The following is a 16,749-nucleotide window of genomic DNA, read 5'->3' on the forward strand; positions in this document are numbered from 1 at the left end:
CCCCCCCTCTCTCTCTCTCTCTCCGGACAACCAGCCCATATGTCTCTATACAGTTTCTTTCTGCAACAGCCCAATTGGCTTCCCCTGTGGCCAACCCCAACTCAAGAAGGCCGACATTAGGCCCATTACTCTCAAAATATGAACTGGCCCAATAAGCGCATCATTTGGGTCTTCCCTAAGCCCTGAATCTGACGGGGGCGTTAGGGTTTTGCAGTCACTCACAGCTGGGGAGGTTCGCGGGCTTTAGCGACTCAATAGTTTGGTGCTCATCGACCTTTCTCCCTAACTTTCCATGGATTCCTCGTCTCTCAACTCCCCGGAGCTGATGAATTTTATCAATGTGAGTTCACTTTTAGGCTCTGATTCGTGCAGGATCGAATATTAAAAAAAAAAAAAAACAAAAAAAAAAAACACTTCAAATCTTAAATGTTGACTGATTCTTGTCTTCCAACTAAAAAATGAAAAATCTGAGTTTTAATTCCTTTACCATCAATGTGCTATTGGGTTGCCTTTTATCTTCTTTGTATGCATCTCCAGTTTAGTTCCTAGAATATCTTAAGAAATGCTTTGATGTTGTCACAACTCATTACTCACTAGAGATAACTTCTTGAAAGTAGCCTATTAGTTTGTCTCTAATTCTGAAATGAGTTAAATGTGCTTTCCATCTCTTCGCAACCTGAGTATAGGAGAAACATATTGTTATTACATTTTATATATATAAAAAAAAAAGATAATTGAAGAGTTGGTTGTAGAGCCTACTTCTTACTTCGCTTCAAGATGAGCCTTTTAGGCGGAAATTTGGTCTGAAGAGTTCAGAGGTGCCACTCGATGCTGCTTATACTGCTGTTTGGAATATTAATCATACAAATGTGGAAACAATACATGGTTTGAGATTTTTGTGGTTCTTTTTCTTGAAAAAAGAAAGAAAATTTTTCTGGATAAGCGTATTCAACGAGTTCTTCGGCCATGCAAGTAACTATAGGATATGGAATTCCATGGGTTCATATCACTTAAAACATCTGAGTTTGTCTGAACTTGAGGTCACTGTTATGTGTCTTTTTCAAGTATGATTTAAGTTAATGTAAGCTGTTCAATCTCATTGGTCAACCAACCATAGGTGGTAATCAGTTGACTGCTAAATCTGTGTTGCCTACTCTTCAATTGGTCAACCTCCAGAGTCTTTCATTCCTGGATATGACCCTCCCCCCTCCCCCTCAAAAGTTTAGATAGTGGGATGCTTTGTTGTTTGACTTCTATTTTGTTGCCGTCACAAAATTCGATGCTAATAATAGATTATTTGGTAAATTTGTTGAACAGGAAGAGAAGCAAAGAGCAATGGTTGCTGAGATGGTGGCTAAGCTTACCAGTGTGTGTTGGGACAAGTGTATCACTGGTACGCCAGGGAGTAAGTTCAGTTCTAGTGAATCCAACTGTCTATCAAACTGTGCCCAACGCTATATGGATATGAGCATCATCATTATGAAGCGATTCCAAAACAGTTAATGGATCTCAACTCGGGAGGCTTGAGTGTATTTTCTTGGTGGATCTATTGTTCAAATCCAACCGAAAGGAAAAGGTTCCGAACTTCTTGAAATATTGTTCATTTTTTGAAGTTGAAATATTTTACATTTGATGAGAGAGAAGTACTGGATTGAAATGGGTAGCCTGTTGTAGTTTTATTATTAATTTTCAATTATAAAGAATGAAAGTTCATATAATTTTGGTTGCCTTAAAAGACATCCTTCATTGGCCTTTCCACTTTGGTTCCAATCTACCTCAAATCCCCACTATATCAACTTCCAATTGCTATGATAATGACAGACTGGAATTTGATTTGTAGAAGCAGACCAACCCACGACGAGGTTTTAATAATGAAAACCAAAAAGGGAAGGGGTTTAGATGAATATAAAGTTAATAAAGAGAGATTAGCATTTAGATGTGCAGAGGTGAAAGGAATTGCGTATGGACATCCTCGCAACACCATATCTGTGCTATTTGGAGTCTGTTCTGCATAACATTCTAAATGTTGGGCTGTTGTCTAAACACACACGGAAACTGAATATTACCCTTTTTTGTGTTCATAAACCAACATTTAATTATTACTACAAAGTATAAGTAGGAATTCAAATATACTATCTCTTATGCTTCATTTCTATTGGGTAAACAAACAATGTTAGTTAGTGGAGGAGTCTGATCAGGTTTTAGATATGTAATAATACCAATACCCAATAAATGGAGAACCAACGAATGATAGCAGAAAATAAGATGAATAGCTACCTGCCTTTGGACTTCTCCGAAAAAGAAAGTTGCAAACGAAATCACCTGGTGATGAACATGTTTATATTATACTATAAGAGCATCGAGTGAGAGTAGTGGGGATTATTATAATCCTGCAACAGCTAATGAAGGAAGCCAGTCTTTGTAAATTCCAATTCCAATCCCAAAGCGAAACAAAACAAATACTAAATCTTATCTTTTCAGGTGTAATCGTTCCGAACTACACACCTGTCGTATGTCCAACGAATTAGGCCCCTCTTACCTGCTAACCAACACTAATCAAACTCTTTCCTCACCTTATAATATCTCTTCTTCCTTTAATGAAAGTTCCCACATAAAACAAATACTTTGGCTCATATTATTATTATTATTCTGTTTGTGCGGGTTCGATTCATATAGTTTTCATCAGTTAACATGGTGACACCTTGCAACGCAGGAGACTTTGAAGTCCTTGAATCACGCGTGAGCTCCAAAAGCTACAAAGATAGAACGCAATAGCTGCAACAAAAATAAAAACAATTAACATCCTTCTCTTTTCCATTGAATAATAAATAAGAACTTCTGCACTGCATGCAGGCCCCAATTGTACGGCTCATCGAACGTTTGTTGCGATCAAGTCTATGCATAAAAAGTTGGGGGTGGGGAGGAGAAGTGGGGTTTGGCTAGGATGGCCACTTCAAGTGTAAGGATATCATAAAAATGTAATTTTCAAGATTAAAGGTGCAGTTTTGCCACTTTTGATGTATCAAGATCATAAAGTAATCCTGGTTTCGATATTGTTCATGCAAAACCACATAACACATGACATGTAGGAGTAACATTTTTATAAGCTCGCAGCACTATAAATATGAGTCCTCCTCAATTTGATCTGCAGCAAGATTTGAGGTTGCATACAGAGATTACTTAAAACTCCTCTGCCTCTTCCTCTCTTATCTTGCTCCTTCAACATCCCGCTTGGGTTTTCCTTAATATATATAATGGCTCTTAGTTTTATGAACCACAACCCTTGGATTTTTGCGTTTGGTCTTCTAGGTACGAACCATGCGCATATATACATCCATATTCTTGTGTCTGTTTCGTTGGTTTGTGCTGATGATTTATGTACTTGTTTTGTTTGGCTTGGAACTTCACAGGCAACATTTTCTCGTTCATCGTATTTCTGGCCCCAGTGTAAGTATATAGCCAGGAAGGCAGTATTTATGGGTGGGATTGATGTGACAGTGGGTGTATTGAATATTATTGGATGTGGTTGCAGGCCTACATTTGTAAGGGTGTGTAGAAAGAAATCAACGGAAGGATTTCAATCAATTCCGTACGTGGTGGCGTTGTTCAGCGCTCTGCTATTGATATACTATTCTACGCTGAATGCGGACGAGTTCTTTCTGATGACTATCAACTCTGTGGGCTGTTTCATTGAGACCATTTACATCGCTTTATACATTACCTATGCTCCCAAGAAGGCTCGGGTCAATATTTACTTATATTATGCTAATTCACTTAATATTCTTCATGCATGCATTCATGCATCTCAAACTAATCTCTGTTTCATTTCTCCACACTTGCAGACATTCACAGTCAGGTTTTTTCTGCTGTTGGACGTGGTTGGGTTTTGCTCGATTCTCGCAGTCACCCAATTCTTAGTGAAGCGGCCCTACCGAGCCCGAGTGATTGGCTTCATTTGTGGCGGTCTGTCCGTCAGCGTTTTTGCAGCTCCTCTCAGCATCATGGTGGGTGGACGACCCCAACTCATCTTGTTCTTTTATTGTTTAATTTGCTCAACTCATTGTTATTGTTGCATGGCTTTGTAGAGGAGGGTTATCCGCACAAAGAGCGTGGAGTTCATGCCATTTAACCTCTCCTTTTTCCTCACACTCAGCGCCGTTATGTGGCTCTGCTATGGCCTGCTCCTCAAGGATTTCTACGTTGCGGTAACATCAATAAATAACGACACATACATACATATATATATATATGTGTGTGTACAAAATAAGTTGATATTAACAACTAATATTGCTCCTGACAGCTTCCAAACACATTGGGATTCACATTCGGGATGGCTCAGATGATTCTGTACGCCATTTACAGGAAACCCAGGGGGGGCTCTGAGGTAAAGCTCCCGCAGCACAAGGCGGATATTGAAACTGTAACAAAGACTACTACTAGTTTAGAGAGTCCCGAGGAGCATGAAAAAGAGGGTGAGGGTCAAGAGGCTGCTCCTGCATCCAACGGTGAGCATGCACCGCCAGCACTAGCATGTTCCAATGACAAATATTGCATGGACAACATACAAGCCCCACCCATGATCAGATGCGAGGCTTGATTCGATGCATCATTGGCTGCGCGTCTTCCCGAATCTCTCCCTCCCCACCGCGCTGTGTACTATTATAATGTCTTGTCCTGTGTCGTTACAATTAATTAGTAGTAGCTTTAATTTACGTATTTGTAAACCTTGGGAGAGCTTCCATATCCATGTAAAATTTATGTATCTAACTTTGTTTCGATGCATCATTCTCTTTTAATTTACATATCCACTGTTTTTCTTTTTTCCATTATAATAAATAATAAGACTAAGATATGTTGGGTAATAATTGCTGATTCATATTGCATAATGCAAGGGAATAAATGAATTCAATACAAGATCTGATCTGGCGTTGTCCTTGTCCGTTGACTTATTGTATGTTGTCCTTGTCCGTTGACTTATTGTAGGTGCAAAAATATGGAAAGGAAGGCTAAATAATAGTCGGAGACAATAATGATTAGATTAAGGTTGACGCAATTGTTGGCCTACATAATAATAAAGTAAGGAGTAAATATTTTGAATGGCTGGTGGGTAAGGAAGAATAAGGTCGAAAATAAAATAAAATAAAATGAGTAAAATAGAATGTGCGGAAAGAATTAAAGAAAGGGCAAATGATTTATTTGTTTTTATTTTGAATGAGACAATAAGAGTGGGAGTAGTTTAGTTGTGAAGGAATGGGAAATTAGAATTCCCCCCGGGATGTTCCAAACTCCGTAAGGAAGCAATTTGGCAGTGGTGTTGTTTATGGAATTGGGCCAACTCTGTGGGGTTGCCGCAATTGGGCACCTAATCTCTGGTAATCCTCGCTTTCAGAGAAAGAAGAGAAAGAAGAGAAAGAAAGAATATTGTAGAAGAAGATAGATGATGATGAGGAAGAGGGGAGGGAGATGGGTTTTGCGCCGTGTGATTGGGTTAGAAATGTGATGGGGATGAGCACCATGAAGTGCGATTACACATCAAAAGAGCGTGGGAGGGAGAGGAGAGAATCTCCGGGTAAATCTGGGAATGAAAGGAAGATGCGAGGGGGTGGGGGGGGGCAAGTTGAGCAAGTGGGAATTTTAATTCATTTAATTTATTTATTTTAATTTAATTTATTTGTTGAATGAGGAGTTGCAGTGAAGAAAGAAGGGAGGGAGGCAGGGGCAGGGGCAGCATTAGCAGAGCGTGGTGGTGGCTACTTAGTTTTTGTCGCCAAATTAATAGTTGTTGTTACTTAGGCTTTGCTTCTCCCCGACTCTCATCTCCCCGCTAGTGCTCCCCATACACATTATTACCAATATTTCCCCATTCATTTCTATGTTATCTTCAAATTTATCTTTCCACAATGCAAATAAACCACACAACGCCTCATCACTTGCCCCCTGCCTGCTCAAACCACCAGATGCTTAGCTTGCTCAATCCACACTTTCTCATATTTATGCATCTACAACTCCACTTGCGATACTCTAATTTAGAAACAAAAAAAAAAGATGTAAGATGTGGATCAGATGAGTGGCTCATGGGGTAGCTACCTAGCTGTAATCAATTATTTTTGAGTTTGAATCGTATTGTATTGTAATATCCAGGGTGGTGGTGGTGGAGGGTGGGGGAAGGGGATTTAGTTTCCAACGGAGGCCTTAAATCCATTTGGTGGGTGACACATCAGAAAGCTACCAAAAACATGGTTGTGGATGTACCCTTCATGGTACTTACAACAAACTAAAGATGTAGTGTTGTGTGTATTAGGGCTGAAGATGAGCACCCCAAATGTGCACATTAATAGAATACACACCTATTAATACTCCAATCCCTGCCTCTTAATACCATCTCCGGTATTCAACCAACCAACTGGAAATTAAAGCTTAATTTAACCTCATGTGTACCCACACTCTCACCCACTTGACTCTCTCTCTCTCCCCTTCTCTTCACTATAAAACCTATCTCTTCCCCACCATTCTTTTCACACCCCACCCTTCCTTCTCTCCTTTCTCTCAATAGCACTCCCCCATTCAGCTCCAATGGCCATCCCACCCCAAACTCTGGCTTTTGTCTTTGGCCTTTTAGGTACCATCCTCCTCCTCCCCTCCTCCTCATTTACTTAACTTTCATGCATGCTTTGCATGTAACGTGTCCTAATTTCATGTTCTTGTTTTGCAGGCAACATTATCTCCTTCATGGTCTTCCTTGCTCCACTGTAAGCGCCAACTCTCTCTCTCTCTCTCTCTCTCTCTCACCCTCACCTGCCTTCTTGTGTGTATTAGCCATGATGCTTAATAATGCTATGTTTTGGGCGCAGGCCAACCTTTTACAAGATATACAAGAAGAAGTCCGCGGAAGGATACCAATCCTTACCCTATGTGGTTGCACTATTCAGCGCCATGCTTTGGATTTACTACGCCCTTCTCAAAACCAACGCAACCTTCCTCATTACCATCAACTCCTTTGGCTGTGTAATTGAGACCCTTTACATCCTTCTCTTCATGTTCTACGCCCCCACAAAATTGAGGGTAACTAACTAATTCCTCTTCTTCTTCTTCTTATGATGATAATGATGATGATGATTATTATTACTATTCTTGCAATTGGAAATAAATAAATAATTAAAGAATGAATGAATGAAATATATCCCGCAGTTCCAAACCGCGAAGTTGGTAGTGGTGTTGAATGTGTTGGGGTTCGGGGTGATGCTGGCTTTGACTCTGCTGTTAGCCAAAGGAGAGAAGCGTCTGAAGGTTCTTGGGTGGATATGCTTGGTGTTCAACCTTAGTGTCTTCGCTGCACCCCTTTTCATCATGGTAACATAATTAATAATAATTTCCTATTAATTGATTATCATCATCTTATTTACAATTGGATGCATGCAGGGCAAAGTGATCAAGACCAAGAGCGTGGAGTACATGCCTTTTGCTCTCTCCTTCTTTCTCACTCTCAACGCAGTCATGTGGTTCTTTTACGGCCTTCTTCTCAAGGACTATTACATTGCGGTAAGACCAATTATTAATATTCTATCAACAACAACAACAATAATAATCATATCCTAATTGGACGGTGCATGCAGCTTCCCAACGTGGTGGGGTTCGTGTTTGGCATAATCCAGATGATCCTGTACGTGATATTCAAGAACGCAAAGAAAGGCATCCCGGTGAAAGAAGAGCAGCAGCCAAAGGCGCAGCAGCTTCACCAACTGTCGGAGCAAATAATGGATGCGGTGAAGCTTGGGACGATGGTGTGCACAGAGCTAAGCCCGGTGGGGGTTCTTCAGCCAAGCATGGAGGTGGTGGACGTTGTGGTGGAAGCCGTGATGGACAACATTCAGAAGAAGAAGGAAGAAATAACAAGCTGATCAATTGTGTTGTTGTTGGTGTTGTTGTTGTTAATCATGATTAGTTAGTTAGTCAGTCAGTTAAAATCAGGGTGGTGGTTCGTGTATCAACTAATTAGTAGCATAGTAAGTAGTATTGGTTTTGTTGTCCCGTCCGCCGCAAGCCGGCCACAAGAGAGAGCTTAAACCCTCTCTCTTTCATCTATCTCTCTCGCTCTGTAATCATCTCTAACTTTTCATGTTTCCAAATCAAACCTCTTATTCTTCCCTTTCTTATAATTTCCTTTCATTCTCTATCATAAGATCCATTAATTATTAATATCGGACAACAAATATTAATCTTTCCATATTTATTTCTTTTACGTGGAAACCAACACAAATATTCAAACTTTGGTTCCTTTGATCGAATTGATAACACGTTGGTTAGTTGAGTTTATACGTCACGATCGATTTGTCAACAATGATACAAGGGCCCAATGTGTGCAATCTGTAGCTTTCTAGATATAGATATGAGTGAGCGTGATTGATAATCTATTTTGTCCCAATAAAATCATTCGGTTATCTAAAACCAGCCCAACATTGAATTCCATACAACTTACACGCATATTCCTAAACAAATAAATACTCGTCTTTCTGTATTCAACAACAATAACCAACAAAAATCTAAATACACTACAAACCCGTTATAAATACTGTGTGTTAATAATGAGAATATTGGTTAATTATTACCCTATGATACAGTAATTTCTATAATACAAGATAGATATTAACTTATAATTAAGGGTCATATGTGCTCAGCTTTATTTAAAGATTAAAAGAAAACATATTTTCTAGTTTTATAATTTAGATATGGCCTAAAAAGCTTTTTAACGTGGTTCAAGACTATAAGAAGATGAATAAATAATTTGTAATAATAATTTTTGGTATATATATACGAGTATAAATTGGGTAATTATTTAGATTTAAATGATATTATAATCCCGGTGGGTTTTTGTTTGGTTTAAGAAGTGACATTTAAGATCCTTGAATTTGTCAATTACTTTTTTCATCATCACAATTGAATGCAATACAGTTGGGATAAGTTTATTTATAGTTTATTATATATTGAAATTGGAAGGATGTGGTAATTAAACAATATTAAAGTGAATTTATGGATGAAGAAGTCAAAAACATGTAACAAAAATGGTTGGTTGATGTTATGAAAGGTGAAGAGCTGTGATTAGGCCGTAGAGAACTAAAGTTTGGACCTCAAAGTGGTGGAGATTAAAGAAAAGGTAACCCAGAGTGGAAGCACTACAGAGATAGACGGCAGGGAGGTGAAAAATTTAAGGTTAAGCAGCAGCTTTAGTTTAGAGAGCATTTGTTGGGTGCAGGTGGAAGTGCAAGGGGGTTCGTTTTAGTTTAGAGAGCATTTGTTGGGTGCAGGTGGAAGTGCAAGGGGGTTCGTTTTAGTTTAGAGAGCATTTGTTGGGTGCAGGTGGAACTGCAAGGGGGTTCGTTAACACTGCTGCGTTTTGGAATCTAACAGCGTTATAGTGGGGAATCTAATAAGCCCTCCACTCTCCAACACACTATAAACTTCACACCGCTGCGCTAGCTGCTGCTATTACCTACCTACCTGCTTCGAATCTTTGACCCTCCGCCCTCACCAAAAGCTACTCTAAGCCCAAATTCTCAATATACCCATTGCTTTTTCGCTTTATAATCTAAGAATAAACTCACTTTCATCGCAATGCGAACACCCATTTCCTGTCTGTTGTTCATCATAAAGTTGGCCGCAAAAGGTCTAAGATTCGGCTTTTCAATCCCGCGGCCCACTCCAGTTTCAAAATCTTTATTTATTAGGTGTACGGATGTAGTTTGATGATGATGATGATAGGTTTGGAATCAGAATCTTGAAAAGATGCGAATAAACATGCCCAATGGAGTGTTGAGCATACGATACAAAAGTAGTGGCCTGACTCGGATTGCGGAACACTAGGATTTGGAAACAAGATGCTGCTGGGGTTGCCTTTGCCTTTGCCTTGTCGCATGTTCTTTAAAAATCCACTGCCACCGAGTGTGCCGAACGTTCCAAATGATGCTTAAACTTGGTGTCCCTGTGCCCACCTCCGCTGCACGCCGTCCATCCAGTTTCAGGTAATCAGACCACTTGCCTCACCGCCCAATGCCGCCACATCCTCCCTCCCTTTCACTTTATTATTATTAATTTGATTAAAAAATTTGATGTTTGTTGAAAGAAACAGAGAAAGAAAAGATTTAAGTACATGTTCCGTAGCCTCTCTCTCCATATTGCAGCCATTTGTCAAGGACATCTTGTCCTCTTCTGGTCTTAATTTTTATGAATTTAGAAAACAAAAAGAAAACAATTTCCAGATGGATGGTGGTGCCACGTAGGCAGTTAGGTCGTACTGAAAACGTACAGCTGTGTGTAGGCGGAATTTAAAAAATTGGAAAATAATATAGGAGAGGATGACGTCATCCATTTGAACAGTTGTAGAGCAATAGAAGAGGAGATGTCCCATAAAACATTCTGACACTCACTTATCCTCCAAATTAGGGCACATGCAATCCAACCATCACTGCATTCCCCCAGCAAAGACCTATAATATCCACACGCTTTTTATCTCAATTAATAAAATACATAAATTATGTTTTAATCCCTCGTCACCCACTTTTCCCCTAATTATTCTTCAAACACTCTCTTCTTTCCCTACCTTCTCCCTTTTACCTTACCAACAAATTTCCTCACCGATCTATTGTGTTTTCTCTCACCGTATTCTACTTGCACAATCATGACTTCTATTCACTTACATTTTATTTACACAATTTGGGTGAAATCACAGATTTAGTCATTTAAATTTGGGTCATCCCCAACTTCAAGTTTTGTGTCTAACAAGTGCTTAAACAATGCTATTTAAGTGAAGCCCATTCTGGATATGGGCATTCGTAGATCCAACCTGGTCCGGAGTACTGAACACAATGTAGCCACAAGCCCTCTTCTTCCCGGTCGTATCTGCACAAAACGAAGCACGTTTAATGCGTTAATCATGGACCCTATTACGTTTCGAGTGGAAACAAACCAGCAAAGCTTCCAATGGGATCAAAGTTTCTCACCCCTTTGGACCCAAATTTGGACAGTTTGTACACATGGGATCAATTCTAAAATCTTCATTTGATTTTTCATTGCGTGCATTAACACAATCTTCTTGAATATCACGTGCCCGAGAACAGGCTGATATTGCAGCAGCCCCATCTGTACCTGTTTTTTGCACGGAACGACCAGAAGTTTCTTTTGTAAGGTACAGTACATCGTTGGCTATAGGATACCCTGTATACTGCAAATGCACACGGATCTGCATTGCAGGTATACCACAAGACACTGATATTAACATCAAAAGGAAGTGGGAGTATACATGGATCACTTAAACATACGAAATGTCATTGAGGGAGGGGGTCTCATGCAAAATGTTTTCAACAAGTCAAGATTTAAATTTTACTTGATGAGTTCGGCCAGTGATTGGTTCACATAAAACAATGCTATGGACTCCATCGGAACATATGCGGGTAAACTTTGTTTGAGCAGCCTTCCCCTTTGTTGGAGTGTCCTGCAAGAATCAACTATCTGTAGTATCGATATCAAGTGACATACTAAATTCAGACCAAGAAGCTTCCGGTCAAGAGGACTCCAAACTACCAGACAACGGAGCAACATATCTCCCACAAACTTTATCCATGTTAATACTATGGTTATGGAATTGCAAACAGTCGTCCTTAGTGACAGAGAGAGACAGAGAGAGTAAATTGATGGTTAATGGGCTTTTGCAGACTCATTTTATGAAAACATAACCATTCCCTACAAAGTAAATTCCCATCTTTATTCTAAGGCTAAATTACAAGATCGGTCCATAGTTGGTTCAAATAGGCCCAACATTTAGAGACTGTTAAATAGGTCCATAAAGTAAGTATCTAAACTTCAAAAAGTATCCAATAAGTTCATAAATTTTCAATTTTTGTGTCTAACAAGTTATTAACCTATTCTACATTTTTAGAAATTTACAAATCTATTGGACAAAAAGTTGAAAGTTTAATGTCCTATTACACACAAAATTCTATTTATACTAACAAATTTGTTAATTTTAGAAAAAAGTTGAATATGTTACACACCTATCAAACACAAGATTGAAAATTTAGGGATCAAGTTCAAGAACCTATAATATACTTTGAAAGGTTTTTAGAACCTATTAGACACAAACATGTAAGTTCAATTGCTTAACTTGCAAGTACAATTTTTTGACTCTTCTACTATATTCGGTTGCCAGAAAAGTAAATTCCTTCCTTAACATCCACTTCCTCTTATTAAGTAACTGAAGTTCACATGGACAAAGGAAGAAAATAAAGCCTCACCTCCGCTGTGCTTTTTCCCTCTCGAGCATTGTAATTTATGTTAACATCAACCACTTGCTGAAATTAAGTCCAGGTAAAATGAAGCAGATAATCAGAGAGATGCCTAATAGAAATAGAAGAGCAACATTATGAGGTGACTTCACTAAACATTAAAAAAAAAAAAACCACAGTGCTCCAGATTGGTATTATCCTTGAAAGTGAAGAAGATTTTGAAACAAATTTATTTCCCTTTAGTGTAAAAAACAACCGAGTAATTCATCTCATTCTGTACTAACAGCCCCACATGTCTATAAGAAGCACAAGCCACAAGCAGACATTCATGCACACGCCTATAGCTAGCAAGTCAGGACAAGACAACCACGGGTCCCTTCTGGAAGCTAGACTCAACATTGTCAATATTCTAAATTACCCTTTATCAAAAGGATCCTTTTAGATTGTTACAAGAAGAATCTAAAAGTAACCCTTACGTTTAGTTGCATTCGAAGGAACAATTTGATAAATAATTTAAGACAGAAGAAGAAATACCTCTTCTTCTGGAAATACACCCACTACCTTCGCAAGATACTGTTTCTTCACCAGCCCAGACTCAATCTGCAGTATGCATACATTCCTATTATATAAGTTTCTTCAGTTCCTAGTTTGTGCATGGGCAGAAGAGGAGGAGAAAGCAATGACAAATTGAATTTAACTATTCACAGTGAAACAGCGCAAGATTATTACTGGGAAAAACTTGTTGTGCAAATGGACATTGTTATCTTAAAATTTCTTATTCAAGTAGATTTATAATTGTAACTATGTTTATTTCAAATTCTCTCTAATAAATTTTTACATTCAATCATCATATCAACTACAATTTAGTTTCCCTCGAAAGTCCAAGAGCCGAGGTGGGAATTTGAACTTGTGATTTTTTTGTTGAAGTTATAATTCCTTAACTAATTCATCTGTGCTAAAGTTAATTTTCCTTCTAATTTTTGTCCAATTGCAACGATCTGAAGCAGTTATAAACAATGTGCAACAACATAGTAGTGAGAGTGCATGCTCGAATAAAATGTTTGAGAAGAATGCACCTCATAAAAATTCCATGAAAATGTATCTCCCAGTCATTTACGATATAACTAAATGAAAAATCTTAAGTACAAGGCATACCTGTTGTCTGAAAAGGTCAGCTTTGGATGCGTTTCTAGAAAGGATAAGAAGTCCAGAGACAAGACGGTCTAGTCGATGTATAGCTAACATGGTCATGTCAAGGGAAGAAGAGGATTGCTCTTCAAGCCAGTGGATAGAGTATGTTAAAAGTGTTTTCTCCATTATCAATATAACAGAACTAAATAAGAGAACAATAGCTTCTAGAAGGACATGGAAGTTGGATACGAAATAGAGGTGCCAAACCGTGCTCTGCCTGAAGTATACCGAAAACTGTGTTCTTCCTATATTGACCACATGGATGAACCTATATTACATTAGAGCTTGCTAGTTAGAGGAACCTAAAGTAAGGGTAAAATCAACTTAGAAGAAAAACAAACAACAGACGAGGAATCCGTTCACTAAGACTCAAATGTTTACAGAAATGTATTGCACAACTTGCATAACTAACGGCATTATACGAAGTTCATACTATCAATCTGACTCACCGGAACAGATGCAGGCTTGCAAACTGTCAGCACTTCTGCTTCTTCTTTGAGAATTTTCACGTCCCAAGCCATTACCGGGGGTTCATGCCTACAGCCCGTAGAAAATCTATTACAAGTTTGATAACTTTATAGTGCAGCTTTGACATAAAAATGAATTCGACACAAATGTATATTCAAAAGAATCACATCCAGGCTACTCACGGAGTTGGACGTAATTGTACCAATCGGGAACCATAAGCCTTAAAGATCCTACCAGAAATTACAACGTGTAGAACACATACCTATGCAGGAAATGACTTATCTTTTGAGATGATTTAACTATATATGATACAGGCACCATCTCCCCATCCACTTGTATGCGACCACATTTGACTGCATCAACCTAAGAAATAAAGTTCCAAGCAGTAAGGCATGAAAACAAGGAAAAATGTATGAGGGCATGAGAATCATATTCAGTGCATATTAGAACTCCATATTTTGATATCAACAAAACAATAACTGACAAAAGCTGAAACTAAATGACCACATCATAGAGGAAAAACGGAAAGGAAAAAGCATACAAAATACTCGTAAGGTCGGCCTTTGAACTCTTCAGCAAACAAGTCGACGATGGTTTTGCCGGCCCATCGATTCTTAACCTGCAATTTGCAGCTATGAACTTCCAATCAAGAGTTTGAAATTAGATTCAATAGTCGAACATTTCTGAAAGTTTAAGGTCTTACATGAGCAATGAACTCGAAGTAGTAAGGTCTAACGTGCCGCCTCCCTAATCAAAGAACTCTGATTAAAACAAAAATGGAATGTAAAACGAAAAGAAAGGCCAACAGAAGCGGGCATCTAGTCTGTACCATTGTGAAATATATAATCGCTTCGTTGTGGGGGGTTGGCAGGGGTTTGCCATACGATCTCTCCCACTCCCATGCTTTCTTCTTCCTTCTCCTCTTGCTCGTCATTATTCAGCTGTGCTACGGAAGCCATACTCACAGTCAGACCGAAGAGAGGAGAGGATAGACGATGAAACGACAGCGTATGGATGCTGAACCCTGCGACGTCATGCAAGTTTCGAACCGAACCGAACCGAACCGAGCCGAGATAAGCACAGGTAACTGACGTGACATAAAGTCAAGACCGCGTCGATTTTAGAATCGGTCTGGCTTGGAGTTGTGCCTTCGCGGGCGCTTAGTTTGGCTTCTTCCTCACTTCAACAACTTCAATAATATTTATAAATTCATAATTTGAGAAAGAAATATACACATTGGATTAATATTCTTCTTCCCAAAAAGCCTGCAGCCGGGAGGAAAAACTGCCTTGGCCTGATCGACGCCTTCACAAGGTCTCTTCTCTAATCTTAATTCTCGTTTTTTCTTCACTTTATCCACAATTACTCTCCTTTTCGGATCTTTCATGGTGTTCGCACTTGTAATTGCTCCAGCTTCGTTGCTGTTGGAATTGCTTTCAATTCCTTCTAGGGCATCCGATCAATTCAAGGTCGGTATCCAACACTTGTACCTGATTTGAGGATACTCAACTCAGATGCCGGAGGACGATTTTATTGACATTAAGTTCAGGCTCTACGATGGTTCTGATATTGGACCCTTTCGATACTCGTCCGCATCGACAATAGATGTGCTCAAGCAGAGAATAGTGTCCGATTGGCCCAAAGGTTCGAAATTTACTCTTCAGCTTCACCCTAATCTTTTCAGCTATGAGTACACAATTTGCAATCGGCATTTTTTTTTTTATATGCTTTTCTCCTGCAAACGCGTATGTGAATTTCGGGCGTTAATATTGCATGTTCTATAGTTGGTCAATCCTTCTTTTTTAATACTATAGTCTACTAGCTTAAGAGAGCTATTTTTAGGACTAAGTATTTTATTCTTGGCAATCCTTCTTTTTTATACATCGTTTTGTTATTCTTGATTTACGCGGTCATTCGGAGGACGCACATTGAATCTTTTGTTGTGTGCCGTTTTACTGTTAGGAACTCATGCTTGTATTTTTGGTTTCTTAAGAATTGTCTTCGTTCACTGGACGAATTATCATTTTTCTTTTCTCTGCTTTTGTTTTCATATTGATTTTATTTTTTCCCTTTTGGGATGATTTTTCTTTTTTTTTTTTTCGTTTTTAGGCAAAACAATCATTCCGAAGGCAGCCAGTGAAGTAAAACTGATAAGTTCTGGAAAAATTTTGGAAAATAACAAGACTGTTGGTCAGTGTAAATTACCTTTTGGTGAGTCCACGGGAGGAGTCACCATAATGCATGTTGTTGTACAGCCATCCCTAGCGAAAGCTAAGACAGGTGATTTCCTTTGAGGTTTTATCTATAAATATAGTTTTCTTGGTCATTGATTGTTCCCTTTACAATTCAACTTCAATATTGTTTTCTTTCCCCCTTTCTCCAATGCCCCATAGTTTTTCACGTACTCTGGATTTATACGACAAGTCTATATAATTGTGGTCTTAGGAGTTGGAATCGCATTCTCAACTGATACAGTCATCAAATTGTTGGTTTTTTGGCTTGAACTTAGGAGAATACTCATCTGATTCTAATTCTTAACAACCATTTTGTTACACTTACTGGAGTTAGTGGGATATAACAATTTCAAAATCCTTATTCTGCTTTCAATGAGTTTTGACTAGTACTTTTGAGTTGTAACTTGAACTGTGCTAACGAGAAAGCCGAATCTTAGCATGCAGTCCCCTGAGTTATATCATGAGCCTCTTAGAGAACCTTCTTTCTTCATTTATTTCTTCTCCAGATTTTATCCTGTTTTTTTTTTTTTTTTTTTTTTTTTTTTTTTTTTTTTTTTTTTTTTTTTTTTTTTTTTTTTTTT

At 38.6% G+C, this 16,749-nt stretch overlaps 5 protein-coding genes across 9 annotated transcripts in view; 4 read left to right on the forward strand and 1 right to left on the reverse strand.

Moving 5' to 3' along the window:
- The first annotated feature begins 154 nt into the window (after positions 1 to 154).
- LOC111429714 (mitochondrial import inner membrane translocase subunit TIM8) lies at positions 155 to 2,787 on the forward strand. Of its 2 annotated transcripts, XR_002708212.1 has the most exons (3): positions 155 to 340; positions 1,318 to 1,576; positions 2,714 to 2,787. XR_002708212.1 is itself a non-coding variant. In XM_023065664.1 (2 exons), the coding sequence occupies exons 1-2, from the start codon at positions 293 to 295 to the stop codon at positions 1,501 to 1,503; spliced, it is 234 nt and encodes a 77-aa protein (XP_022921432.1). In that variant the 5' UTR covers positions 155 to 292; the 3' UTR covers positions 1,504 to 1,735. The 2 variants fall into 2 exon arrangements, 1 of the variants encoding a protein (XP_022921432.1); XM_023065664.1 differs by lacking the exon at positions 2,714 to 2,787 and having other exon boundaries at positions 1,318 to 1,735.
- Positions 2,788 to 2,873: 86 nt separating this feature from the next.
- LOC111429711 (bidirectional sugar transporter SWEET12-like) lies at positions 2,874 to 4,796 on the forward strand. The gene is made up of 6 exons (XM_023065659.1): positions 2,874 to 3,309; positions 3,411 to 3,447; positions 3,533 to 3,743; positions 3,843 to 4,004; positions 4,086 to 4,205; positions 4,301 to 4,796. Exons 1-6 carry the CDS (start codon positions 3,255 to 3,257, stop codon positions 4,595 to 4,597), a joined length of 882 nt encoding a protein of 293 aa, XP_022921427.1. The 5' UTR covers positions 2,874 to 3,254; the 3' UTR covers positions 4,598 to 4,796.
- A 1,711-nt stretch (positions 4,797 to 6,507) lies between these two features.
- LOC111464978 (bidirectional sugar transporter SWEET10-like) lies at positions 6,508 to 8,152 on the forward strand. The gene is made up of 6 exons (XM_023109264.1): positions 6,508 to 6,619; positions 6,713 to 6,749; positions 6,852 to 7,062; positions 7,189 to 7,350; positions 7,420 to 7,539; positions 7,614 to 8,152. Exons 1-6 carry the CDS (start codon positions 6,574 to 6,576, stop codon positions 7,896 to 7,898), a joined length of 861 nt encoding a protein of 286 aa, XP_022965032.1. The 5' UTR covers positions 6,508 to 6,573; the 3' UTR covers positions 7,899 to 8,152.
- A 2,634-nt stretch (positions 8,153 to 10,786) lies between these two features.
- On the reverse strand, positions 10,787 to 15,040 carry LOC111429699 (RNA pseudouridine synthase 7-like). Its single transcript, XM_023065641.1, has 12 exons — positions 14,764 to 15,040; positions 14,638 to 14,681; positions 14,476 to 14,553; positions 14,197 to 14,297; positions 13,916 to 14,003; positions 13,656 to 13,734; positions 13,431 to 13,513; positions 12,810 to 12,875; positions 12,285 to 12,341; positions 11,378 to 11,485; positions 10,995 to 11,233; positions 10,787 to 10,893 (listed from the first exon to the last, which is right to left on the reverse strand). The coding sequence occupies exons 1-12, from the start codon at positions 14,891 to 14,893 to the stop codon at positions 10,791 to 10,793; spliced, it is 1,176 nt and encodes a 391-aa protein (XP_022921409.1). The 5' UTR covers positions 14,894 to 15,040; the 3' UTR covers positions 10,787 to 10,790.
- A 105-nt stretch (positions 15,041 to 15,145) lies between these two features.
- The window catches only part of LOC111429700 (membrane-anchored ubiquitin-fold protein 3-like), a 5,269-nt gene continuing 3,665 nt past the window's right edge, over positions 15,146 to 16,749 (forward strand). For 2 of the 4 annotated variants that reach the window (XM_023065643.1, XM_023065642.1), the window contains exons 1-3: positions 15,148 to 15,248; positions 15,348 to 15,578; positions 16,044 to 16,214. In XM_023065643.1, coding sequence (XP_022921411.1) covers positions 15,449 to 15,578; positions 16,044 to 16,214 — 301 coding nt within the window. In that variant the 5' untranslated portion in view covers positions 15,148 to 15,248; positions 15,348 to 15,448. Of the gene's footprint in view, positions 15,249 to 15,347; positions 15,579 to 16,043; positions 16,215 to 16,749 lie in introns of all 4 variants that reach the window. The other 2 variants (XM_023065645.1, XM_023065644.1) reach the window with 2 other exon arrangements.

Source organism: Cucurbita moschata, unplaced genomic scaffold, assembly GCF_002738365.1.
Source record: "Cucurbita moschata cultivar Rifu unplaced genomic scaffold, Cmos_1.0 Cmo_Scf00032, whole genome shotgun sequence".
Lineage (NCBI taxonomy): Eukaryota > Viridiplantae > Streptophyta > Magnoliopsida > Cucurbitales > Cucurbitaceae > Cucurbita > Cucurbita moschata.